The 27242-nt window shown below is 46.3% G+C and overlaps 2 protein-coding genes across 2 annotated transcripts; one reads left to right on the top strand and one right to left on the bottom strand.

The window, feature by feature from the left end:
• Nucleotides 1-2233: 2233 nt before the first annotated feature.
• Nucleotides 2234-3143, bottom strand: PSMB11 (proteasome subunit beta 11). The gene has a single exon (XM_025919983.2). It carries the CDS (start codon nucleotides 3112-3114, stop codon nucleotides 2287-2289), a length of 828 nt encoding a protein of 275 aa, XP_025775768.1. The 5' UTR covers nucleotides 3115-3143; the 3' UTR covers nucleotides 2234-2286.
• Nucleotides 3144-9229: 6086 nt separating this feature from the next.
• PSMB5 (proteasome 20S subunit beta 5) lies at nucleotides 9230-15721 on the top strand. Its single transcript, XM_025918793.2, has 3 exons — nucleotides 9230-9453; nucleotides 10175-10481; nucleotides 15216-15721. Exons 1-3 carry the CDS (start codon nucleotides 9256-9258, stop codon nucleotides 15500-15502), a joined length of 792 nt encoding a protein of 263 aa, XP_025774578.1. The 5' UTR covers nucleotides 9230-9255; the 3' UTR covers nucleotides 15503-15721.
• Nucleotides 15722-27242: the final 11521 nt, after the last annotated feature.

Raw genomic sequence — 27242 nt, forward strand, 5'->3', positions numbered from 1 at the left:
CCTCTGGGTGCATCTCTGGTCTCAAATACCTCATCATCTCGAAGGATAGAACTTATCAAAGGGAGTGAAGAGGGGCAGGACCGTGGAAGGAAAGAAGGGAGAGAAGGGGCAAGGTGATGGGAGAAGGAGACACCAGAAGAAGGGGCTCCCCTCCTATTCTGCCCTCTCTAGCTGGGTTCAGTCCTTCCCCAGTTTATGCGGAGGGGAGGGGCGCAGAGCATCCCAGGGGAGTGAGACGCAGGCAGTTTTTGAGCCTTGGCTGGGCTCGGGCGGCCCCCCCCCACCCCCCCCACCCCAGCTGCTAGCCACCCACACAGACATATACACTTTTTCTCATTCCTAGGGCTTTAGGATAGGGCTGTGAAGATGCAGAGGTGGTGAACTAGTGGGGTGAGCTCTGCCCCCACTTCCTCTCTGCTTTGGACCATTTTTCCAAAATAAATGGCAAGGCCTGGCTTTCTCTCTGAGGAGGGCCCGCTCTCCCTATCTACGTGTCAGTGTTTCTCTTCCAGTCTGTTTCCTGGCTCCGGACACAGGACAGCACATGCATCACCTACCACACGCAGGTGCACACACTTCTACTGGGTCACTCACACCAGGACACATGTCCACATAAATCTCTGTACTTGGAGATGCACCCTCTTAGGCCCGAGTCAATCAAATGCTTGAATCAAAGGTCCCCACCACCACCTTTTCCTCCCTCTGCCTCCACTGCTTTCCTTCCTGAGACTCTCTGGCCTTTCCTCCCTCCTCCTCCCTACTCATGCCCTGAAGGCCAGAGCCTGGAGGTCTCCTCCCTCTGGGCAGCTCCAGCCCGGGAGGAATTCTTAGCAGGAAGTGCAGGGTTGGGGCTTGGGGCTTGGAGCTCAGGGCTGGGCTGGAGGCTGAGAGGAGAGGCATCCAGGGGGACTAAATGGAGGCTGTTAATCTTGAGACTGGATGCTCTGTGGGAGTGGGATGAGAGAGAAAGAAGGTTCAGCAACCTTCCCCCCAGGCAGTCCCATCTCTTGGTTGACTGTGCTTCCCACCCACCCCCCCCTTAAACTTTGCTTGGGGAGGGGCAGGGCAGGGACAGCATCCTTCCTGGACCGGCTGCCTGCACCCGCCAAGTCAGGGCTTACCGGGGAGCTGGGGGAGGGGCAGGAAGGGCAGGAGGAGGTGTGCTAACCCAACGTTCCCCACTGGCACAGCCACCTTGCTCTTTTCTTCATTCCCCAGAGAGAGTGACAGGAAGGAGAGGCTGGAAAGAAGGCAGAGGGAAGAAAGAAGAAAGGGGAAAGAGGAGAGAAGTCTGGCAGCAACAGAGACAGGCCAAAAGACCAGAGCAAACGGTGGCCAAGGCTCTAGGCCCCGGTATGTCATGGGGGTGGCTGGCCTCCAGGCCCTCAGGCTCCTCTGGGTTCATTCACCCCAGGCAGGGGCTTGGCCCAGCTGCTCTCTCCCTTTCTCTTCATTCCTGGAGGCCTGCAGGGCCTTGGACAGAGAGAGAAGGCAAGAAAGAGGACCTGGGAGGACACGCTGTGCCGAAGGATCTCGGCTCTGGAGCAGAAGGCCTGGATCCAAGCCTCCTCTCTGCCACTTACTGTGTGACCCCAGCAAGTCACATAACCCTTTGAACCTGCTTCCTCTTCTGTAAGGTGAGGATAATTATTACCTCCGAGTTATCATGAGAAGGGCATTTAATAAGGAGCAGCAACTGTAGTCATTAGAGTCCCGTGCAGCAGGGAGGGGGCAAAGGGGAAGCAGCTGGGAGAAACCCTCCTTACCACCGCAGGCTCCACTTTGCCCCGCCCTACCCCTAGCCTGGGTGCTCTGGGTGACTCTCCCCACCTTATTCCTCTTCCAGCCACCCCCCTCACAAGGTGACAGTGATAAACTCTGAAACCGAGATGAGCACAGGAACGGGAAGAAAAGAGAGCAGGGATCTGGTGGGAAAAAGCAGCAAAGAGGGTGGTGAGAAAGAGGGTTTAGCCCCCAGCCCCGTGTCTGGCGTGCAGCAGGCACACGACAGGAGTATTTGCTGAGAGGAGAACTTGGTGGTGGGAAGGACGCCGGACCAATCCATCCGGCATCCATAGGAACATGCTGGACAGAGCCATCAATAGCACTGGGAGGCAGAAAGGGATGGAGACTTGGAACGAATGGAGCTGGCAACCCGTACAGGAGGGAGCCAGATGCTGTGAGGCTGCTCCCCTGGTGGCCCATCCCCCCCCCCACCCACTCCCTGGGCTGAGGCCCCCTCCAAGTCCTGCCGCTTCTCAGAGAATCTCAGTCTCTGCGGGCATCCTAGAGTCTCTGGTGCCGGCTGGCAGGCTCCGGATGGTCCCGGCTGGCCTCCTCCTCTTCCTTGTCTGGCTCCGGGAGCTTCTGCAGTTCCGAGTAGAGCACACAGGCATCGTTGCGTGACACATACTCCCATCCACTCTCCCGCACGTGGAAAAGGTCTACAGAACCCCCGGAGTAGGCATCGCGGTGGGTGGCGTGGGCCACGGCACAGCGAGCCAGGGCATAGGCTTCCTGGGGGGTCATGTCATAGCGGTAGCCGCGGTCTAGCACGCCATAGGCATAGGGAGATCCAGAACCCACGGAGAAGATGTTCCCTTGCAGGCGGGTGCCGTCACTGTAGACATAGAAGAGGGCAGGGCCAGAGCGGTCCCAGCCACACAGGGCCGTGGCCACACACAGATCCAGGCCCCGGTAGCAGGACATCATGGTCGACAAGAGCTTGGCGGCACCGGCCACGCTGGGCAGCTGACCCTCCCTCAGTGCCCGAAGCCGCAGCTCCCGTCGTAGCACGCGGTACCATACGGCACAGTCGGCCGAGGTGCCAGAGGTGGTGCCCAGGAGGTGCTGGTGCACAGGGATGATCTTGCGTGAGGTTGGACACTCCACATAGTTGCCGCAGGAGGAACGTGTGTCAGCAGCAGCGATGACTCCATGCCGGAAGAGGAAGGCCAAGGTGGTGGTGCCATGCGCCAGCCTGGGGCCGTGGATCTGCAAGAAGGTTTGAGGATCGAAGCCTGGGGGCACAGCCCAGGCCCCAGGCTGAGGCAGGTGAGGTGATGGTCCCTGGGTGTTGGGGGCCTGCCACTTGCACACATCCTGCAGGGCCATCCCTGGGGCTGAGTGATGGTTGGAAGGAACAAGGCAGGGATTTGTGGGCTGGAGTCAAGTGGGGAAAGAGACGCTAAAGAGAAGCTGGGCTGCGGCCAGAACTGGTGAGAGAGGCATGTGATCTGTGGCTTCGCTTCTCCCTAACCCCAAATCAGGCTTTGGGACTGGCTGAGAAGCAGCCTCCTCCTTCTCAGAGGATTGCTAAGGGGAGACAGGACGAGGCCGGTGAAGTCTCCACTGTTGGGAAGACGCTGCTCGTGACACATCCGAGCGTCACCCAAGGAGTCCCCTGTCCATCATCCTCCAAGCACTTGGAGTGGAGTGGGGTCGGGGGTAACCTCAAAGGAAGGGAGGCAAGAGTGTAAGGAGCACATCTGGGTCCCTCTTATTTTTCCTGTGGGGCGCATTGGGCTTGCAGAGACAGATAAAGCTCTGTCCCTGTCTGGAAAGAGCTCCCAGCCTAGGAGGAGGTAAAGACAAGTGGATCTCTGATGGAATCAGAATAGAATGCTGTGAGGGGCACCTGGCTGGCTCCGTTGGTAGAGCATGTGACTCTTGATATCAGGGTTGTGAGCCCCATGTTTGATATAGAGCTTACTTAAAAGAAAAGAATAGAGTGCTGTGGGCCCACCAAGGCAGGAGTCTTTGATGTTGAGTTCTCTCTTCAGGGGTCTGGGCCCAGGGAACTCTAAAGCTCAGCTCACACCTTCACTTTCCAGTCAGGTGGAGAAAAAGAAATGGACCTAGACCAAGAGAAAAGTTTTTTTTTTTAGTTTATTTTTTTATTTATTTTGAGAGAGAGAGAGTGCACACGCAGGCATGCGAGTGGGGGAGGGGCAGAGGGAAGGAGACAAAATCCCTAGCAGGTTCTGAGCCATCACCACACCACAGAACCCAGCTCAAATTCAGAAACTGTGAGATCATAACCTGAGCTGAGATCAAGAGTCGGCCTCTTAACCCACTGAGTCACCCAGGCACCTCCAGAAAGTCTTATGTGAGGAGGAGGGGAGCTCAAATACCTTCCACAAAGGCAAGGTATGGAGGGGCCAGGGTGAAGGGAACCTAGAATGTGGAGCTCTCGTTCAACTCTGCTTTGGAGGTGAATATGAACTTCCATCTGCATAAAGACAGAGAGAGAGTTCCTGACAGTTCTCTGGCAGTCTAGCTTCTCTGATTATGTAAAAGTTCTGAGGATGTAGCTGAAAGCATCTAATGGCCTTCCCTCTCCCCGCCCCCTTCTGCCCAATAGTTAACAATAGCAAGAGAGATATTTGTAGTTCCAAGGCAAGAGAAACAACTGACCTTGTCCCCATAACGCTGAGTCTAAGTCTTAGACCAACCAGGGGTGGTCAAGGGGTGGGGTTAGTAGACCCTGACAGCTGGCCCTTCAGAAAGACAAAGTAGATTGGGACAGAGCGGCAAGCTGCAACTTCTTCCAGCACCATCTGGACTATATTTTACCAAACACTGCAGCTCATAGGGGTGCTGTGGAAATGGGTTTAGTCAAAGAAACAGACACACACACAAGAGAAAGATCCCAGGCCCTCCAGATACCATGATGACAGGGCCGTGGAGTCGCTATAATGGCAAGTGCAAACATGTCATGGGAAGACCAGAGAAACCAGGATGTCACAGTAAAGTCCAACCAGTCTTTCTCCCTTCTTTCTCCCTCTCTTACTAGACAGATAAGAATGTCTCCTGTTTTGTTTTGTTTTAATTTTTTTTAACGTTTAATTTTGAGACAGAGACAGTGTGAGCTGCGGAGGGGCAGAGAGAGAGGGAGACACAGAATCCGAAGCAGGCTCCAGGCTCTGAGCTGTCGGCACAGAGCTCGACACGGGGCTCGAACCCACAAACCACGAGATCATGACCTGAGCCAAAACCAAGAGTCAGACGCTTAACTGACTGAGCCACCCAGGTTCCCCAGAATGTCTACTGATTTTAAAGACTAAGCCTTAGATGTTTCGTATATGAATGGATTGTCACCTCCCTAGGTCAAGCCATTCTCAAGTCAGATCTGGACAGTTGAATGGACTTCTAATTGGCCATCCTCCAGTCTCCCCTCTAATCTTATCCTCCACACTGACATGTTTTCCTAAGATATCACTCAAATCTTGTGTCTTCCCTACTAAGAAACCTTGAAGGGCTACAAGATCAAACCCAAACCACCTTCTCCTCCCCAGGCTAGCATTTAAGACCCACTGTGGTGCAACCCTGATCCATCCACCACAACCTCTTTTCATGCTATTCCTAACACATCTCACACTCCCCCTTTACCTTTTTCATCTATTTTTTTTAATGTTTGTTTATTTATTTTGAGAGAGAGGGGAGGAAGGGAGAGAATGCAAGTGGGAGAGGGGCAGAAAGAGAGGGAGAGAGAGAATCCAAAGCAGGCTCTGTGCTGTCAGTGCAGAGCCCAACATGGGGCTCGATCTCATGAATTGTGAGATCATGACCTGAGTCGAAATCAAGAGTCAGATGCCTAAGCAACTGAGCCATCCAAGCGCCCCTTTACTATTTACTTTTAAGGAATCTCTACACCCAATGTGGGGTTCAAACTTATAGCCTCGATATCAAGATTTGAACGCTGTATCGAATGAGCCAGTCAGGTGCCCCTCCCCTCTATCAATATGAATCCTATCCTTAAAAGCCTGGCTTAAGTATCATCTACTCTGAAAATCCTTCTGGTCTGAGAAAGGAGAGGCTGTTGGTTTGAGGAACAATGGGACCCAAGTGGTGTTTAGGGAAACGAATCCACACCTCCTTAGCAAAGCCTTCTTGGTCTCCCAACCTCAACCCAAACTGTATTAATCTCCTCTCTCACCTCCAAACCACAATAGTTATCATTTTTCCCCCAAGTCCACTCTATTGAGATAAAATTGACATATGACATTGTGTAAGTGTAAGGAGTACAGTGTAATGATTTGATACATGTATATACTGCAAAATGTTTACCACAATAAAGTTAGTTAACACATCCTTCACTTCACATAATTAACCATTTTTGTGGTGGTGGGAAGAACATTTAAAATCTACTCTCTTAAGGGGCGCCTGGGTGGCGCAGTCGGTTAAGCGTCCGACTTCAGCCAGGTCACGATCTCGCGGTCCGTGAGTTCGAGCCCCGCGTCGGGCTCTGGGCTGATGGCTCGGAGCCTGGAGCCTGTTTCCGATTCTGTGTCTCCCTCTCTCTCTGCCCCTCCCCCGTTCATGCTCTGTCTCTCTCTGTCCCAAAAATAAATAAACGTTGAAAAAAAAAATTTTTTTTTAAATCTACTCTCTTAAGGTTGCCTGGGTGGCTCAGTCAGTTAGGCATCGGAGCCTGGAGCCTGTTTCCGATTCTGTGTCTCCCTCTCTCTCTGCCCCTCCCCCGTTCATGCTCTGTCTCTCTCTGTCCCAAAAATAAATAAACGTTGAAAAAAAAAATTTTTTTTTAAATCTACTCTCTTAAGGTTGCCTGGGTGGCTCAGTCAGTTAGGCATCTGACCTCGGCTCAGGTCACGATCTCATGGTTTGTTCCAGCCCCGCGTTGGGCTCTGTGCTGACAGCTCGGAGCCTGGAGCCTGTTTTGGATTCTGTGCCCCCCTCTCTCTCTGCACCTACCCCATTCACACACACACTCTCTCTCTCTCTCTCAAAAAAATAATAATAAATAAACATTAAAAAAAATCTACTCTCTTAGCAACTTATAAGTATATAATGCAGTGCAGCATCGTTAACTATAGTCACAATGCTGTACATTTGATTCCCAGAACTTAATCTTCTCATAACTGGAAGTGTGTACCCTTTGACCAACATCTCCCCATTTCCCCTACCACACAACCCCCCGTAACCACCAATCTATTCTCTGTTTCTATGAGTTTGGCTTTGTTAAATTCATCATATAAGTGAGATCATACAGTGTTTGTCTTTCTCTGTGTGACATATATCTCTCTCTATATAGATACAGATAGATATAGAGACAGATGATATACATATATCTATGTCTGTCTATCTATCCATCTATCTATTGAACCAATATAAGGTAAGCTGGAAACAGATTACAGAAGGCCTTGAATGCCATGCTGAGCTGTTGAATTTTACAGAACATATTTAAGCAGGCAAGTGATAAGATTAAGAGAATGAGGCACCTAGGTGGCTTAGTTGGTTAAGGGTCTGACTCTTGATTTTGGCTCATGATCTCATGGTTTGTGAGTTTGAGCCGCACATGAGGCTCTGCAGTGTGTCAGTGTGGAGCCTGCTTGGAGGTCTGTCTCCCTCTCTCTCTGCCCCTACCCCATGTGCCCTCTCTCTCAAAATAAATAAATAAACTAAAAAAAAAAAAAATTAGGAAAAAAAAAAAGATTAAGAGAATATTTTAGGAAAATCAATCTGATGCTGTGCAAAATGAATTAGAGGGTACAGTTTGGGCCCCGAAAATCAGGTGGGAGACTATTTCAGTAATCAGAGGCGAGCAAATAAGGTGATATCAGTTGCAATGAAAAAGGACATGAGAAGCATCGTAGAGGAAAAATCAACAGGATTTGACAACTTACTGAATGTGGAGGAAAGGAAGAGGAGTTGTCAGAGATGAGCCGGGGCTTCAAGCCTCTGTGACTGGAAGAACATTGTTGTCATGCTCTCATGTATTCATTTGGCAAGCATTACCTAAGCATACAGTGGGCGCTGAGATGAATAGTGCAGAAATACCTGTCTTTAGAAACTCACAATCAATTAGGAGATAAATGTACACTTAACAGCCAGGTAAAATGCAAAAGTGTCTTCAGAGACGAACAAATGCTATCAGTGGCAGTGTGAAGGAACCACAGGGAAAAGTCAGAAAGAGGACTAGTTACATTGCAGGGGGGGACCGCAAAATAAAACCTGATCTGTAAACAGAGGCACTCCGCATTTTCGACACCATCCAAGTGTGAGACGCAGATAAAGATCTTCTGCTTCATTACATTCTGATGGTTGGGCTTGGAAAGGGTTGCCAAATTTCAGCATTAAAAATACAACATATGCAGAGTCTACTGGGGAAGAGGAGGGGCTGAGTTGGGCATCAGAGGAAAGTGGAATTTAGATATTGATGGATGTTGCTGCTGGAATCCAACAAGAAAGACCAGACACTGACTTCATAGAACCATAAAGCAGGAGGCAACAAACATTTCATACCTTTGCCCACTTCCTTGTTTGTTATGGGTCCCAAAAGGGTTGAAAAATGGAGGTGGGTGGAGAGAAGGAGAGACAATGATAAATACCACATTCCTGTATTAATAAAGAGCTCGTCTTAGCAAGCTTAAGTTAGAGAATCTCTTGGAACATCTTTATAGAGCTTCAATCCTCCTCCAGGCTCTGAAATGGTAAATGACTATTGACTCAGTTATTCGCAGCTGAATTGAGAATCTAGTTTGTGGATTAACTGAGTCCCGTACTTTTCCTTCTTTATTTTTCATCTTTGGCGATACATTACTTATTAGCATTTCCACCACAGGGTGGGAGTAAAGAGAATATTAAATCTTAAAAATTGGTTACAGAATGTGGGTAGTGTGGTGATTAATGTTACCAGACAACAAGAGGTATAGCACTTTTATTTTGTTGCGATTTTTACCACAAAGTACTGTGGTTTAACTAACTTCACAAGAAAATGGCCTCAGAGTAGATCATTATTTTACCTAGTATTAGAGGGTGCCCTTAAACAAAATGGCAACGTCAGTCGAATTAATAGGATGCTAAAGCCGCAAAGATGTAAAGTATCGCTCAGACACCCGGCAGGGCGGGGACGACTTAGCGTTAAGGGTTCGGAAAGGATTTTCAACTAGTCACGCCCGTCTCAAAGATGGCCGGCCTCACTTCCCTCACGCAACATGGACAATTTCCTATGAATTGTAGGGTAATTCAATCCAGTACTGCTTGCATGACTAAAGTCAAGATGACAACAGCGTCCCTTTAAATTTAGAATAAATTAATCCATTTATTTTTTTACCCTTCCGTTAATATAGTCCCTCGTGTCTGGATCTTGTTTTGGGAGGCGTGGTTGCCAGGAGTTAAAATGGTTCCTCCCTGGGATAGCTTTAATAGGAAGTGAAGCTGTGACGGCGAAGCGTTGCCCTACTGCTCTCTGGTAGGCGTTCTCGCCGGGCGTTCCTTGTGCCCTTACTAGACATGGCGCTGGCCAGCGTGTTGGAGAGGCCGCTACCGGTGAACGGGCTCGGGTTTTTCGGACTCGGGGGTCGTGCGGATCTGCTGGATCTGGGTCCAGGGAGTCCCAGCGATGGGCTGAGCCTGGCCGCACCCCACCGGGGTGTCCCAGAGGAGCCGAGAATCGAAATGCTTCATGGAACCACCACCCTGGCCTTCAAGGTGCGGACCCAGCCGCCGCGCCGGGCTTAGTCCCGCGCGCCCGCGCCCTTCCTAGCCTCTCAGCTGGACCGGAGCCCGCGGGGGCCGCGACCACGAAGCCTAGTGGGAGCCTCGGTCCTCTCGTCCCGGTCCCGATGGTTTCGCTGTCTCATTGCCCCGGGAGACCTTGATTCTCGCGCCGCAGGACCGTGTGGCCGGGGTTAAGTGGAAGAAGAAACCGAGGCTGCTTGGGTTGATTCCTAGGCAACCCCAGGTGGCCAGGAAAGGGGAGGCCGCAGCAGCAATGAACACTGACAGGGGGTGGGATATTGTAACCATTAACCAAAGGTTTTGGAAACTGGGTCCCCGCTAGGCGAGGGTAACCGAAAAGCTGCGTCTTTTGAGAGGGAAGGTTGGTGGGAGGGAGCACTGTAGTGGGAGCCAGACAATTGGGATTCCTGATCCAGCTTTGCAATAACTAGCTCTAGGATCTTGGGCAAGTCATTCGATCTCATTGAACCTGTTTCCTGATCTATAAAATGAAATTGGAAGTTAATACCGGTTATATCCCATCGAGGGATTGATGGGAAGTTTAGTTGATAGTAATATGTGGAAAGCATATTGTGAAGTGTAAAACGATAGAGAAAAAGATGTTCTGGGTTTCCATTGATGCAAAAAGAAATGTCAAGATGTTTCTGTGGTCTGATGTGGCCTGCTTTGTGTTTTCCTCTGATCTTAACAGTTTCAACATGGAGTCATTGTTGCAGCGGACTCTCGCGCCACAGCGGGTGCCTATATAGCCTCCCAGACAGTAAAGAAGGTGATAGAGATCAATCCCTACCTGCTGGGCACCATGGCTGGGGGCGCAGCGGATTGCAGCTTCTGGGAGCGCCTGTTGGCTCGTCAATGTCGAATCTATGAGCTTCGAAACAAGGAACGCATCTCTGTAGCAGCTGCCTCCAAGCTGCTTGCCAACATGGTGTATCAGTATAAAGGCATGGGGCTGTCCATGGGCACCATGATCTGTGGCTGGGATAAGAGAGGCCCTGGTGAGTTAAGCTGCAACCACATGATTCTTGGGCTGACACTACAGAGAGGAGGGGTTTGATGAACAGGTGAATGAAAGGGCTTTGTGTCAGTGCTGAGGATGTGTTTATTAGGTTTTGGCTCTTCTCTATGTTCAAGGAAGGCACTACAGTGTAGGAGAGGGCATGGAGCTTAGATTAGCTGTGTCATTGACTACCCATGTGACCTTACACAGGTCGCTCATTTTCCCAGTTAGTTTCATCATCTGTTGCAGTGGTTAAATGAAGTAATACACGTAAAGCATGTAGTGTTTGGCACATAATGTTTTTCCTTCTGTTCTCTCTCCCGTAAAATAATAAGATCTACAGGGGCACCTGCGTGGCTCATTGGGCTGAGCATCTGACTCTTGGTTTCAGGTTAGGTCATGATCTCAAAGTTCAAGGGATCAAGCCCTGCTTCGGGCCCTGCCCTGATGACATGGATCCTGCTTGGGATTCTCTCTCTCCTCTCTCTCTGCCCCTCCCCTGCTCTCGCACTTTTTCTCTCTCTCTCAAAATAAATAAACTTTAAAATAATAATAATAATAATACCTATGAAGAGTGTATTTGAGAGTGAAATTGGATAATAGACATTAAAAACCAGTCAGTGCTTTCTAATAAAAATATGATGTGAGCTGCATATGTCATTTAAAATTGTCTAGGGGCGCCTAGGTGGCTCAGTCAGTTAAGCATCCGACTTCACCTCAGGTCATGATCTCACAGTCCATGAGTTCGAGCCCCACGTTGGGCTCTGTGTTGACAGCTCAGAGCCTGTAGCCTGCTTCAGATTCTGTGTCTCCCTCTCTCTGAACCTCCCCCGTTCATGCTCTGTCTCTCTCTGTCTCAAAAATAAACACTTTTTTTTTTAATTTTTTTTTTTTCAACGTTTATTTATTTTTGGGACAGAGAGAGACAGAGCATGAACGGGGGAGGGGCAGAGAGAGAGGGAGACACAGAATCGGAAACAGGCTCCAGGCTCTGAGCCATCAGCCCAGAGCCCGACGCGGGGCTCGAACCCACGGACCGCGAGATCGTGACCTGGCTGAAGTCGGATGCTTAACCGACTGCGCCACCCAGGCGCCCCTCAAAAATAAACATTAAAAAAAATTTTTTTTTTTTTTTTTTTAATAAAATTGTCCAATGGAGGGGCACCTGGCTGGCTTAGTCAACAGAGAATGCAATTCCTGTTCTCAGGGTCATGAGTTCAAGCCCTATGTTGGGTTTAGAGCTTACTTAAAAAATAATAACTGGGGTGACTGGGTGGCGCAGTTGGTTAAGCATCCGGCTTTGGCTCAGGTCATGATCTCACTATTTGTGAGTTCGAACACTGCGTCAGGCTCTGTGCTGACAGCTCAGAGCCTGGACCCTGCTTTAGATTCTATGTCTCCCTCTCTCTCTCTGCCCCTCCCTTGCTCATGCTCTGTCTCTCTCTCTCTTTCTCTCTCTCAAAAATAAATAAACATGAAAAAAATTTTTTTAATAATAATTAAAATTTTTAAAGATTGTCTAATGGATATATTTAAAAAGCAAAAAGATTGGGAAATTAATTTTAACCATTTATTTAATACAAAATACCTAAAATAGTAACATTTTTGCATGTGCGTTAGCCCCCTTTCAAGTGTTCAATAGCCATATGTTGCTGGTGACCACTGTGTTGGACAGTGAAATTCTACTATACAAGTAGCTACTGTAAACTTAGTTATTTCTCTTCCCTTTTTCCCTTTAGAGAGTCTTTGACCTAGAAGGGGCTTTTGGGACTCACCCTCTCCTTGCTTGATATAATACCCTAGGATCCTAGGTCCTGTTCTGTCATCTCTGAAAATAAATTCCTTAGCCTTTTTTCTCTTCCTAGTGTATAGAGACCTTGCCAGGAAGTTTAACCTTGTATCTAATGTCTCTTCCTTTTCAACCAGTTGTTTGTTTGTTTGTTTTTAAGTTTTATGTATTTGAGTAATCTCTGCACCCAACATGGGGTTCAAACCCATGACCCCAAGATCAGGAGTTACATGCTCCTCTGACTGAGCCAGCGAGGAACCCAGTTTTTTAACCAGATTTGAATGTCTGTTTCTTTAGTCAAGCTGGAATACAGCCAGTCACTTTCTGTGTCATTTTCCCCCTCAATGCTTGAAGATAGTTTATTCTTTCCTCTTCCTTTTTTTGCTTCATTCGTTCGCCTGCTTACTGAGTGCCTAGTTTTCCTCTATCAAACAACTGTAGGATACCCAGGAGAGAGAGAGAGAGAGAGAGAGGGAAAGAGAATCCCAAGCAGACTCTGCACTGTCACCATAGAGCCCAGTGTGGGGCTCGAACTCACGAACCCGTGATATCATAACCTGAGCCAAAATCAAGAGTCAGTTGCTTAACCGACTGAGCCATGCAAGTGCCGCATGCATCCAACTCTTGATCTCAGCTCAGGTCTTGATCTCAGGGTCATGAGTTTAAGCCCTGCATTGGGCTCCACACAAGGCATGGAGCCTACCTTAAAAAAAAAAAAAAAGCCTTCCTGACAACCTGTCCCATTCAGGATGAGTCAGCCCCTTTCTCCAAGAAGCAGAGACTGAGAGGGGCACCTGGGTGGCTCAGTCGGTTCAGCATCTGACTCTTGGTTTCAGCTCACATCATGATCTCAGGGTTTCAAGAGTTTGAGCCCCGAGTCGGGTCAATGCTGACAGTGCAGAGCCTACTTGGGATTCTCTCTCCTTCTCTTCTGCCCCTCCCCCACTCGCACTATCTCTGTCTCTCTCAAACTTAAAAAAAATTTTTTTTTCAAAAAAGATTGAGAAAGGATCACAGATTACTTAGTACAAGGCTAAATGAGATGAGTGCTGTTTTTAAAAGAACCAATATGATGCTGAGGGAATTTTGAGAAGGAGGGGATTACTTCTGATGGGAGGAACTTGGAAAGACTTCATGGGTAGGTGGCATTTGTCCAAGATGTACATATCAGAGAGGGGAAGGCTAGTGAACAAAGGAAGGGAGGAAACAAGCATGCAGTTTTGGGGGAGTAACTGAAAGCCCACTTTAATTGCAACTAAGGTTGTATGAAGAGGAGTTAGGGATCCATAAAGCCAGAGAGGTAATCTGGAACCAGCTAGTGAGCCAGCTAGGCAAGGCGGTGGCTGTGGGACCCGGAAGGGGCTAGTTGGGGGTAGACATTGGAATCCTTCGAACCCAAAAGCTGAGATGAGTTGTGGTTCTCTATTGGCTTGCTTTAGAATCACCTGAAGAACTCAAAACACAAGCTCCATACTTACTCCCCACCCCACACCAATTGAAAAAGAATACCTGGGGTAGGTCCTGGGCATCTTTTTAAAAAGCTTCCTTAGAGGATTCTGATACATAGTGAGAGATGGGAACCACTGAAGTAGGAAAAAGATTAACGATGCCATTGGCAGTGCGGGCTGGTGCAGCACATGAGAGATGAGTTTGGTTGGTAATGGAGGGCCACTGAAAGTATTTGAAGATAGGAAGTTTGAATCTGAACTTGATGAGAAGGGCATTCTGTTGGAAAGGTCCAGCAGGCATTTGGGATTGATAACAATTTTATTAAAATCTTTGTCTAAATTTTCATATATACTAAAAATCAGCTAACTTCTTCATAAAGGGCCAAATAGTAAATAACTTAGGATTGCAGGCCATCTGGTCTTTGTCTCAACTGCTTAACTCTCCTGTTTTAGCACAAAAGCAGTCATAGACCCTATGTACACAAATGGGTATGGCAGTGTTGCAGTAAAACTTTGTTTACAAAAACAGGCAGCACTGTCCAATAGAAATAAAATGTGAGTAATACATGTGTATTTTTAAATTTTGTAATAGCTACATCCTAAAAATTAAAAACGGAAATTAATTTGGGGCCATTGGGTGGCTCAGTCAGTTAAGTGTCCGACTTTGACTCAGGTCATGATTTTGTGGTTTGTGAGTTCGAGCCCCCCGTCGGGCCCTGTGCTGACAGCTGGAACCTGCTTCAGATTCTGTGTCTCCCTCTCCCTCTGCCCCTCCCCTGCTCACGCTCTGTCTCTCAATAATGAATAAACGTTAAAAAAAAATTAATGGAAATTAATTTTACTAATATATTTTATTTCGTGGATCCAAATAGATCCAAAGTGTTATCATGTCAGCATGTGGTACCAGCTTCATTTCAAATGCTCAGTAGTCACATGTCTAGTGGCTCCCATACTGGATAGTGCAGGTCTTTGCAATATGATTCAAAACTCCAGGCTTTCTCCTACTGTATGATGTATGTCTTGTCCTTCAGATAGTCTGAAGTTTGAGGGCTAGAATCGTGTTAAACATCTCCCACAGTGCCTGAAGTTCTGTGTTTGAAACCTAAGTCATTTGGATTATACTTTTTGCTTATACAACAAGGACAAGAAAGGAGTTACTGTAATGTGAGGTTAGATGAGATGGTATATTGTAGGATCCTGGAGTCTTTATTTATTTTGAGAGCAAGAATCCTAAGCAGTCTCCGTGCTGTCAGTGCTGAGCCTGACGTGGGGCTCACACCCATGAACCATGAGATCATGACCTGAGCCAAGAGTCAGATGCTTAACTGACTGAGCCATCAAGGCACCCCAAAGTGCAATTTTCTTACATATATCTGTTGGTCTCCCCTGGGTTTCAAAAGAGCTAAAGAACTGTTCTTGGAAAATGAATTAGATGTCAGAAGGGGTGGTCATTTTTTTTTTCTTTTTGTCCTGCTAACCTCACCTCTCTTTCCAGGCCTCTACTATGTGGACAGTGAAGGAAACCGGATCTCAGGGGCCACCTTCTCTGTAGGTTCTGGCTCTGTGTATGCTTATGGGGTCATGGATCGGGGTTACTCCTATGACCTAGAGGTGGAACAGGCCTATGACCTGGCCCGTCGAGCCATCTACCAAGCCACCTATAGAGATGCCTACTCAGGAGGTGCAGTCAACCTCTACCATGTCCGAGAGGATGGCTGGATCCGAGTCTCCAGTGACAATGTAGCTGATCTACATGACAAATATAGTGGATCTACCCCCTGAAAGAGGGCAGATGTGGCTGCTTGCATTTCTTGGGGTGACTCTTGTTGGTAATGTGGATACAGCTCCCCATCCTATAGTGGAGTGGTCCTCAATTGTATTGATAATTTTTTTAAGCTCTGGTGCCGTTGACCTCTCTATGTTACCAGTTGTTAATGACCTGCTGCTGCAGAGGTGATCGTTTTACTTTCTTGGATGTTAACATTACACTACTTGACCACAGTCTGTGTTGTGTCTTTTGTCCACACTGTCCCTCCTCCAAGCACTTTACAGCCAAATAAGCCAGGACAGTGGGAGGGCACTGACTGTAATTACAGGAAACAGTGGTGTGAAGACATTGTCTAGTGAATACATTAGCATCCCCACTCATGAAGTTAATAACAAAGGAGAAGGAGAGTGAGGCAAGGGAGGAGGGAGAGACTTCCCGATTCTGTTTGCAAAGAGATGAAAAGTTGATGAGGTGGAAAGATGCACAGGGCTGTATGAGCCAGAGCTGCGGAGGAAAAAGCTTTCACTTTGTGGTGGAGGAGGGGAGGCTAGTGCTACATGCAGAGCAGAAAGGTGAAGAGGGTGAATCTTGCATCTTGAACCACTTGGGAAGGGAAGTTTTGGACCCTGGGAAAAGAGGACACAGAGGTGAGTGTGAAAGCGGTAGTGACCCCAAGGTTGGTGATCCTTGTCCTTTTGGCGCTCCAGTGTGTGTAGGTGTGGGGGACAGAGCGGTTGGTGGTGGGCTTAGAGCCTTCTGGACAGGAAGCAGCACAAAATTGTCATTGGGACGTGTGGGTGGAGAAGAGGCCCTTCTGAGAGCAGAAAAATGGCTGATTTATCACACCCAGCACTGAGGGGCTTCCCAAGCTATGGTGGCAGCAGATGGCAAGGCCTTCTGTTAAAGAGAAGACATAAGCATAGGGGAGATAGAGGAGGTTGATGGGAAAAACCTTTAAAAGATGGGAGAGGAGGGTATAAAACAATACTGCTTTGTTTTTATAGTTAGCAGGAAGGGGAAAGTGGTTGGTGAGGGTGACAACCCAGCGTCCCATTTTGAGGCAGAGGGGTTTGAGCAATAGAGGGGGTAAGGCCTCCTCTGCCTGGACTGCGGATACCTTCCCTTCTTGTACCTTCCCTTCCCCCTCAGCCTCATGCAGTCGCATATTGATTGATGAGGGCTGTCGGCCAGGAACTGATCGAGGCTTGTTAATTGCATTTGTCAAATGCAGGGAAATTGGGAATTAGTGAGATTGGAGAAGGGAGTTTGGAAAACAAATGACTGGTGCCTAAGGAGATTCATTTTGCTGAAAAGTGCCTTGGGAGCCCCTGGAGTCAGGGAGCTGCTAGTGGGGACCTGGGCCTACTCAGCATTAGGAGCCATTAGAAGGGGCGGGAGCCATGCTGCACCTCCCTTCTCTGAGCCCATCAGCCCATGGTCAGCTGAATGATAGACACAGGTACACTCATCGACCTCTCAGGACACTGGTTTGGAGATCTTTGTTCAAAATTAGAACCTTAAGGGTGCCTGGCTGGCTTAGTGGGTAGAGCATGCAACTCTTGATCTTGGGGTCATGAGTTTGAGCCCCACATTGGGTGTAGAGCTTACTTAAAAAAATAAAAATTAAAACCTAAAAACGAACAAAAACAACCTCTTAGGAGAAATTCTAACACCTGAAAGAAATCAACTCAGGTTGAGATAGAGTTGAGGGGTCCAGAGCCTTAACCACTGAGCTTCCTCCTCCATGGAGCCACTGTCCACAACACCACCTCCCTACCAACACACCCTTATAGACACATACTCCCCGGCACTTCTTGAAACCCCAAGGAACACAATTTGAAAATTGCCGCCCTGGGGAATAACCTTGAGAGGGTGGAAAGAGAGTTGAAGATTGGAATTTTTTTACATGAATGAGCACAGGCCTCCCTAACCCATGAAAGAAAATAGTCTGGAGAGAAGAGATGGTCTTGAAGCAATGCTACCCTTGCCCTGTTTCTGTCTCACACCTGGCTTTGGTAGTGGTCTAGCTGTTTAATGTAAGCACCTATTCTACACTGAATCTTTTTTTTTTTTTTTCCTAATATTTGTTTATCTTTAAGAGAGTGAAAGCGAGCCGGGAAGGGGCAGGGGGTGGGGTGGAGGATCAGAAGCAGACTCTGCACTGACAGCAGAGAGCCCGAAGCAGGGCTCAAACCCATGAACCCGTGAGATCATGACCTGAGCCAAAGTTGGACGCTGAACCAGCTGAGTCAGCCAGGCGCCCCGGCACTGACTGGATCCTTATGTTCAGGCAAGAAAATGCACAACCATCAGTCCCATGTTCTGTTCTGCAGATGCCCCTTTCGCTGCCTTCCTGGATCTTAGATAAAAGAAAGATTCGATTAATGGAAGAGATAGATTTTTGGTAGGTTTTCTGGAGAGAAAGTAGAGCAGAGGTAGAGGAAAATTGCAAGTGACTAGGCCCAGTCAGGCCCACCCTGTGCAATTGTGACTTCTTGCTGCCAAGTGCTGGTGGGGAGCTGGCTTTGCAGTGATGTTGTATGTCTCCGCTTGTGTGGGGATGATGGATGCCGCACAGCACTGGAGAGATTCTGTTGAGTGGAGTGGACCAGTTCAGGGACTCCCATCAGATTCATTTCCCAGTGCAGTCCTCTTGACAAAGGATGATGGAAAAGAAATTGCCTTAAATAGCTGGAAGATTAATTTCTCTCGGCAGTTCCCAGGCGTCCACGGGACAGGGCTCTTTAAGTGATGTCTGACAATTTCTCCTCCTTCTAGAGATAGCTCAGTGACACCAGAATCTGACTCCTCAGGGTAGGTAATGGGACTAATCTGATTAAATAGGGAGCAAGCACTCCTCGAGGCCCTGTGCTTTCTCTTGGTAGCAGGGAATGCTGTGGGATTGAAGGCAGACGAGCACCATAGCATCTCCACACCAGGCGAGGGAGGGCTGTGGGGAGAGCAGAATGTTCAGGAGGGAAAGGGAAAAGGTAGGCAAGGACATGGGGGAGGGGGAGGAAGGGCACAATGAAAGGAAATCAGGGACAGGAGCATAATAGTTCTTGAGTGTTCCCTCTTTAGGCAAAACCAGAAGGTCAATGTCTCTTGATATCCTCCTCAGTTAGCAAATGAGAAAACTGTCAAAGCCATTTGGGGAGTGGAAGGTTACATCCTTTGAGGGAAAATAAAACAACGGATTTATTCTGGTCCATGGATTCTGTGTGGTCCGTTGTGGGAGAGGAACAAGAGGTGGGAGGAAAAGGGAGTAAGGTAAAAAAGTGTGGAGGGGGGCGCCTGGGTGGCGCAGTCGGTTAAGCGTCCGACTTCAGCCAGGTCACGATCTCGCGGTCCGGTCCGTGAGTTCGAGCCCCGCGTCGGGCTCTGGGCTGATGGCTCAGAGCCTGGAGCCTGTTTCCGATTCTGTGTCTCCCTCTCTCTCTGCCCTTCCCCCATTCATGCTCTGTCTCTCTCTGTCCCAAAAATAAATAAAAACGTTGAAAAAAAAATTAAAAAAAAAAAAGTGTGGAGGAACACTCTGGGGGCAGCATTTCCCTTGTGTCAGAACGAAAGGAAGAGGATGGGGTCAGTGAAGGATTTACATGAACATATCTAATCCTGTGAGTACAGTTAGGGTTTTTCATGTTGGTATTTTTGTTTGTTTTCCTAGAAGAGCCCCTCCTGCCAGGGCTATAGCAGGAGATGAGGTACTGTGAAACTGACCAGCGGCAGTGACCTCGGGACATGATTAAGTGCTTTCTGATTAAAATATGCATATATTGCAACCAAGCATCTCTGCTGGTTTTTTTGTTTGTTTCTTGTTTGTTTTCAAAATTCTAGTTTCCCTTCAGGAGGCCAGAATCATATTGGGAAAGCTTTAATTATAGCAGGCAAGAGGAGGGAGCACACACAGCATCAGAACTGCCCTGATCAGCAGCTGCTGCCACCTCCTGCCTGACCCTGGCCGCCCCTCCTTCCCCACCCCCTCCCTCCGGTCAACTGACTGTCCACATTCCTGCAGTGCTCCCCAGGCCTGGCCTCTGAGCCAAGTTCTTGCTTCCAGGGGCTATGCCCCACTGAAGCATTTCGATAAAAACCATTTCCAAAATGTCCTGTTCGCAGTTGTTAGTGGGTCAGGCAGAAGAAATTCTACCCACGTCAGCTTCTTGGGTTTATTTAACCCAACTCATTTCTCCCTGAAGCTTTTCCCTCTGAGTTAGGTGCCAAGCCTAACTTAATACTTAACCCTTTATAATCCAGATTCAGCTGTCATCAGCCATGAATATCTGACCTAGTTTATTTGAAGGGAAATTAGACACCATGGATTCCACCTCTCTGATGCCTTCCTCTCTGGCCCTGACCCCATCCTCTCAGGCTGCCCCGTCTCTCTATTCTCCCTCTGCTTGATTTCATGCTTTCTCTCTGTTCTCTCACTTTGTAAGAATTCCCTTTTCTTTCCTCCACAGAATTAAAATAAAAACCAATCAATCAATAAACCAAGTGCTGCTATGGACTTTAATGTAACAAGAAAAGGTTATCACTAGCTTCGGGGTACCCAAAATGCTGGTACTGCAGAGAGAAACACAGATGGAATGAGAGAATGCGAGCTAGGGAAAACAAGAGACAAATGACAGAAATGGAAAAGCAAAGTCCTGGGCAGCAAGGGAGAGAGTGAGCAAAGTGGAGAGGGAGACGTGGACGTGGCAGGAGACAGTGATGGGCAGAGCAGCGCTGTGGAAGAGGGACAGGTGGGGGGTGGGAAGGAGACTCCGAAAGACAGTGATCGAGAGAGTGGGCAGAGAAACCAGGAGGAAGGAAGCGGCTAGAAGCTAATGCACAATGAAACATGTCCCCCTGGAGACAGATAATTTCTCCAGCCATACATAATGAACACGTGCCTCCCTGTGTGTTGCCCCTGTACTGTCACAGTCACTTACATTCCGCAAGAATCTCTCCATGCCTACCCTGCTTGTGCAAGGTTGGGAAAAAGCTTTGAGTGCTCAGAACCACCTCAGCCAGGCCAAAGACAGAAAAGTAGAAATCTGTCTCATAAGAGGAACAGGGTAAGTGAGGCAGGATCACAGATTCAGTACCTTTTACATTTTTACTTTTAGGTTCGTGAAGAGATCCCTTCTTCCTTCTGCTTCATACCCCCTGGCCACATACCTCACATATGCATAACTCATCCCTGTTTTTCTGTAATGCCCACAGGTCAGGGCCAAGGCTGGGGAGACTCCCAGGAAGGCCACAAACTTCCAGGAAGACCAGAATAGCAGGTGCTTCCAGTGGGAAGGAAATAAGTAGCTCTAAGTAGGAATGTGTGCAGATCAGAAGGGACCAAGGTCAAGGGGATATTTTTGCAACTACTGCAGCCTTTTACCCAGCTTAGCCTCAATACATACCATTGTTGGCCCAGGGACATATATTCTAAGCTTCCCCATGCATACAGAGTTTCATAGAATACACAGGCTCTTCTTTCATGGTAGCTCTTCTCCAGGGGTGCTGTGCAATGTCACCTGATCAGAGGGAATCCACCGAGTACCAGGGTTCTGGGGGAGGGGTCATACTCACCCTGTGTCTCTTGAATCTTGGGGCTGTACCCCCAGCTTAATCTCTAGAAAAGAAAGCAGTGGAGCATTTTAAACCAGAGCAACAGATTAAGCACAGTCTCATGGTACCTCCCAAAGAAGCAAAATGTGCATAAGGGAAGCTCAGCCTTGAGTCAATAGAGCCTGAATGCGGTTCTTGGCTAGGGGTAGCAGTGTTCCCCTGTCTCATTTAAATAGTTTTAGGCAGGGCATCCGGGTGGCTCAGTTAGTTAAGCATCTTTGATTTCGGCTCAGGTCATGATCTCATGGTTCATGAGTTCAAGCCCGGCGTTGGGCTCTGCACTGACAGTGCAGAGCCTGCTTGGGATCCCATCTCTTTCTCTCTCTGCCCCTCCTGCACACTCACTCTCTCAAAATAAGTAAAGTAACTTAAATATTTTAAACCATCCGAGGCATGTGCCACTTTGAAGAACATCTCTGTAGGGTCTCTGGTTATTTTGTGATATGTCTGTCATCCTTTTCAGTCAAACACTATACTTACTCTTTGTCCCCTTGTGACTAGCATAGTGTAGGCTACTCAGTAGAGATTATATAATACATGTATCTTAATGAATAAATGAATGAATGAAGGACTTCTATGTGCCCTTATGCCAGTGATTCTTTCTTACCCTTCTCAGAACTGTGACTCCCTATAATTGTTGAATTTTAAGATGCTGTTTGCTGCTCTTAAGCATACTTTGAAGCGAATATTAATTTTTTTAATTAAGAAAAAATTACTTGCTTTGAGCATATTTTTAAAGTGTTATGCCATCCCCTACTTATAAATGAAGACAGCTAGGTATAATAAAAAGTAAGTTTTTTTATTTTATTATTTTTTAAGATTTTATTTTACATTATTTTATTTTATTACAATTTTATTTTATTTTTTTAATTTATTTTGAGAGAGATAGAGAGAGTGTGACCAGGAGAGGGGCAGAGAGAGAGAAGGAGACAGAGAATCCCAAGCAGGCTCCTGGAGGCCAGCACACAGAGCTTGACGCAGGGCTCGAACCCACGAAACTGCGAGATCACAACCTGAGCCAAAATCAAGAGTCGAATGCCCAACTGACTGAGCCACCCAGGCGCCCCTAAGATTTTATTTTTAAGCAACCTCTGCACCCAATGTGGGGCTCGAACCTACAGCCCCAAGATCAAGAGTTGCAAGCACCACCAACTGAGCCAGCCAGGCGCCCCTAAGATTTTATTTTGAAGTAATCCCTACACCCAACCTGGGGCTCAAACTCAAAACCCCAAGATCAAGAGTCGCATGTTCCACAGACTGAGCCAGCCAGATGCCCCATAAAAAGCAGTTTTAAGGAGCAGTCCTGCCATCCCACCTTGCCCAGATTCTGCAGTTCTGTAATCTTTCTCTCCAAATGATAGGATTAGTCTCACACACAATATGGTCAGGCCCTGAAGAATTGAGTTTCAAGGTAGCTCTGTAGAGTGTCTGTCTTATTGTGCTGTTTTGTTTTGTTTTCTGTTAGATCGATGGGTAGGGGCTTAGCCAATACTCAAGACTGGTCCCTGGATGTCAGGTGCGTGAGTGAGTTGCTCTTTACAAGGGAAGGACTAATCGATGGTGAAAATGAGGTTCATGCATCACCAACCCCCACACCTTAAAAACAAAAGCCATTTTTCATTGGGTTGTTTTTTTTTTTTTTTCACAATCTAGAATTGTTGCCACTTGTTCTTCTTCTACCTGTTTAAAAACATTCTTTGTGGGGGTCTGGGTGGCTCAGTTGGTTAAGCATCCAGGTCTTGGTTTCAGCTCAGGGCATGATCTCCTGATTTTTGGGACTGAACCCTGCATCCACCTCTGTGCTGACAGTGAGGGGCCTGCTTGGGATTCTCTCTCTCTCTCTCTCTCTCTCTCTCTCTCTCTCTGCTTCTCCCCTGTGTGCTCTCTCTCTCTCTCTATCAAAACAAATAAATTTTAATGACTTTTTTAAAAAGTTTGTTTATTTATAATATTTTTAAGTTTATTTATTTTGAGAGAGAGAGTGGGAGAGAGGTAGACAGAGAGGGAGAGAGAGAGAATCTCAAGCAGGCTCCTCACTGTCAGCAGGAGCCTGATGCAGGGCTAGAATTCCTGAGCCATGAGATCATGTCCTAAGCTGAATCTAAGAGTCAGACATTTAATGGACTGAGCCACCTGGGCACGCCAATTTATTTATTTATTTTGAGAAAGAGACACAGGAGGGGCAGAGAGAGAGAGACAGAGAGAGAATCCCAAGCAGGCTCAGCACCATCAGCAGAGAGCCCCATTCGGGGCTTGATTTCATGAACCATGAGATCATGACCTGAGCAGAAACCAAGTCAAATGCTTAACTGACTGAGCCACTCAGGTGCCCCTCAAAATAAATACATTTTTAAAAATTAAAACAAAAACACATTCTTTGACATTCTAGATTAACACACACTTTGGCATTTTCTGAAGCATTGTAACAGAGTCCTAAAATAAATCAGAGAATTCCAGAGTCCATGGGACTATTTCCCTGTCTCAAGTAAAGGCTGAATCTAAATATCTAAAGCAAAAACATTATCTACTTTTTAAAAATTTTTTGAAATGTTTCAAGACCAGAAAAGTTGAAAGAATAGTACAACAAATACCCATATACCCTTCCTATAGGTCCACTAATTGATATCAAATTTGATAACAAATTTGCCACATTTGTTTTATCTCTAAGTATATATCTATTTGTTAGTATGCATTTGACTTAATCATTTGAAAGTAGGTTAAGGATTCATGGCATTTTACCCCTAAATATGTCTCCTAAGAACTAAGGTATTCTCCTATGAAACCATATTACCACACCAAGAAATGTAGCATTGATATAATTATATTATCTGATATGTAGTCCATATTCAAATTCCTCATTTGTCCAAATTATGTCTGTAATGTTTTCTCTTTTCTTGATCCAGAAGTCAATCAAGGCTCACACATCACATTAAAAAAAATTTTTTTTAATGTTTATTTATTTCTGAGACAGAGAGAGACAGAGCATGAATGGGGGAGGGACAGAGGGAGACACAGAATCAGAAGCAGGCTCCAGGCTCTGAGCTGTCAGCACAGAGCCTGACGCGGGGCTCGAACTCATGGAGTGTGAGATCATGACCTGAGACGAAGTCGGTCACTCAACCGACTGAGCCACCCAGGCAGCCCAAGGCTCACATATCACATTTAATTGTCATATCTTTTTAGTTTCCTTTAATTTAAAAAAGGCTCCCATATTTGTCTATGTGTCTTTTATGACATTTGTACTTTAAAAAATTTTTTTTGACATTTATTAATTTTTGAGAGAGAGAGCATGAGCAGCGGAGGGGCAGAGAGAGGAGACAGAATTGGAAGCAGGCTCCAGGCTCTGAGCTGTCAGCACAGAGCCCAATGCAGGGCTCAAACCCACAAACCATGAGATCATGACCTGAGCCAAAGTTGGACACTTAACCGACTGAGCCACCCAGGCGCCCCATGACATTTGTACTTTAAAGAGTCCAGGCCATCATTTGCCACGAGCAAACTGGATTTGTCTGATTGTTTCCTCCTGATTAGACTCGGGTTAAACATTGGTAGCAAGAATATTACCTAGGTGGTATTGTGTATTTTCCATTGTACTGCATATGGAGACACATGTCAGTTTGTTACGTTATTGGTGATGTGAAGTTTGTCTGCTAGATTTCTCCATTGTAAAGACATGTTTGCCCTTTGTAATTACTTAGTTAACTAATAATAGGTAGAGTGATTATTTGAGATCATGTGAATATCCTGTTCTCCTGCAGTCTTGCACCCAGTGGATTTAGCAACTACTGATTATCCTTCCTGAAATAATTTTTGCTTTGGTGGTTGGCAAACATTATTTTTTCGATTGCTGTCATTTCTTGCAAATACATTAGCTGGCACTTATCTTTCTTCTTCTCCTCCTCTTCCTCATCCTCCTCGTTTTTCACATTTATCTGTATTTAATTTTCTTGGCACTTCAACTTTTTTTGGTATTTATTTTTCACTGGTCTTTAAGAAAGACTTCCCAGCTGTTTACACAATTTCCTTCGCATTTAATAATCTGTCTGATTCAGAAATTTTTATCTTAAAATCTAATCTGCCTTCACTCCTGCTACAACATAAACTCTTTTGCTTACTATTCATTGAGTACTGTTCTCGGCTGCCTGTCTGTCTTCCTTTCTCTTTTCCTTTGCATTACCTTCCACCTTTCTATAACCTCTTTCATGTCTCCAAACTTCAACTCCCTCAGACAACTCACACTTCCCTCTCCAGTGCCTCTAAGGACACCCTCCCAGCTGGCTCTGGGATTTCCTTCCACTACTGTTCTAAAATGTTCTCGGGTGTGTTAATGAATGACTGTCAGAATCAGCTCCCCAGCCTCACTCCAGGGCAAGTCAGATTTCACTGTATGTGGAGGCTCCCATGGGATTTCACTGAACAGAAACAGCTTAAAATAAAGAGATCTGCTTGAGTCAAAGCCAAATGAGCAGCTTTTCTTCAATCGACAAGTCATCTGTAAAGTTTAACATTTGAAATCTCAAATGCTTTAGAGTTTAAAATTGTGATTTTTTTTAGGTGAAAACGGTGCATTTTCTTTCTATTCTCATTACCTAATAGCACAAAAATGCTTTACTCAAACTTTCTACCAAAGATTCCTTTATAACCACAGGGGGGAAAAAGAAACTTAAAAAGAAATGGCTTTTCCAACTTAACTCTGACATTTGTAGAAATGGACTCATAATTTAAAATATATCCCAGGAGTCATTGGTGGGTGGGTGAGGGGCAGGCATGAACATTCTGTTGATTCTCAGAGGGAAGACAGCTTATTTTTCATAGACTCCAAGTAAGAGACCAAAAGAGGGTAACACAGCAAGGCTGAGAGCATGTTGTCAACTTAGTCAGAGACTAATGATTGGTCAAGAGCACAGGTTCTGAAGTCTGGAGGCCTGAATTCAAGTTCTGACTCCACCATTTAATGAGCTCAGTGACTTTGAGATTTACCTTCCCTCTCTGAGTCTGTTTTCTCATCAGTAAAAGAAACAGTAGGGGCATTGGGTGGCTCTGTGGGTTAAGTGTCTGACTCTTGATTTTGGCTTAGGTCACGATCTCATAGTTCATGAATTCGAGCCCTGCATCGGGCTCTTCGCTGACAGTGTGGAGGAGCCTGCTTGAGATTCTCTGTCTCCCTCTCTCTGCCACTCTTCCTCCCCTGCTCATGCTCTCTCTCTCAAAAATAAATAAACTTCAAAAAAATAAATAAAATTACATTATGAAAAAAATAAAACAAATAAAAGAGACAGTATAATAGTACTTATAGATTGATTAAATGAAAGAGTACCTGGCCCAAGGAGACCCTCAATGGATGTCAAATATATACATATATATATAATAAATATATATTTATTTTATATACATATATATGTATATATAAATATATGTAATATATATTATATTACATATATATACATATACATATACATATATACATATATATAAATATATGTACTATAAATATATGTAATAAATATATATATTTTATATACATATATAAATATATATATATTTATATATATATATATTTTTAGAGAGCACAAGTTGGGGAGAGGGGCAGAGGGAGAGAGGGTGAGAATCTGAAGCAGAGCCCAACACAACGCTTGATCCTCCAACCCTAGAATCATGACCTGAGCTGAAATCAAGTCAGACCCTCAACCGACTGAGCCACCCAGACACCCCAATAAATTTCAATTATAATAATCGTTGTTAACAATTCTATTTTTCCTTCATCCTAACATTTTGAAAACGACCACCTGTATGTTTGAGGATATGAGATGTTGTAGTATATTCCTATCCAAAATTCATGTTTTCCTAGTGATTTCCTGGCTTGCTTGTATTATTAAATTTTTTTTTAATGGAGGGGCGCCTGGGTGGCTCAGTCAGTTAGGTGTCTGACTTCAGCTCAGATCATGATCTCGCAGTTTGTGAGTTCGAGCCCCACGTCTGTCTCTGTGCTGACAGCTCAGAGCCTGGAGCCTGCTTCAGATTCTGTGTCTCCCTCTCCCTCTGCTCCACCCCTGCTTGCTCTCCGTCTCTCAAAACTGAATAAACATTAAAAAAATTAAACAAAGGGGCGCCTGGGTGGCGCAGTCGGCTAAGCGTCCGACTTCAGCC

The sequence above is a fragment of the Puma concolor genome, chromosome B3 (assembly GCF_028749965.1).
Source record: "Puma concolor isolate L17-30 chromosome B3, mPumCon1.1.hap2, whole genome shotgun sequence".
Taxonomy (NCBI): Eukaryota; Metazoa; Chordata; class Mammalia; order Carnivora; family Felidae; genus Puma; species Puma concolor.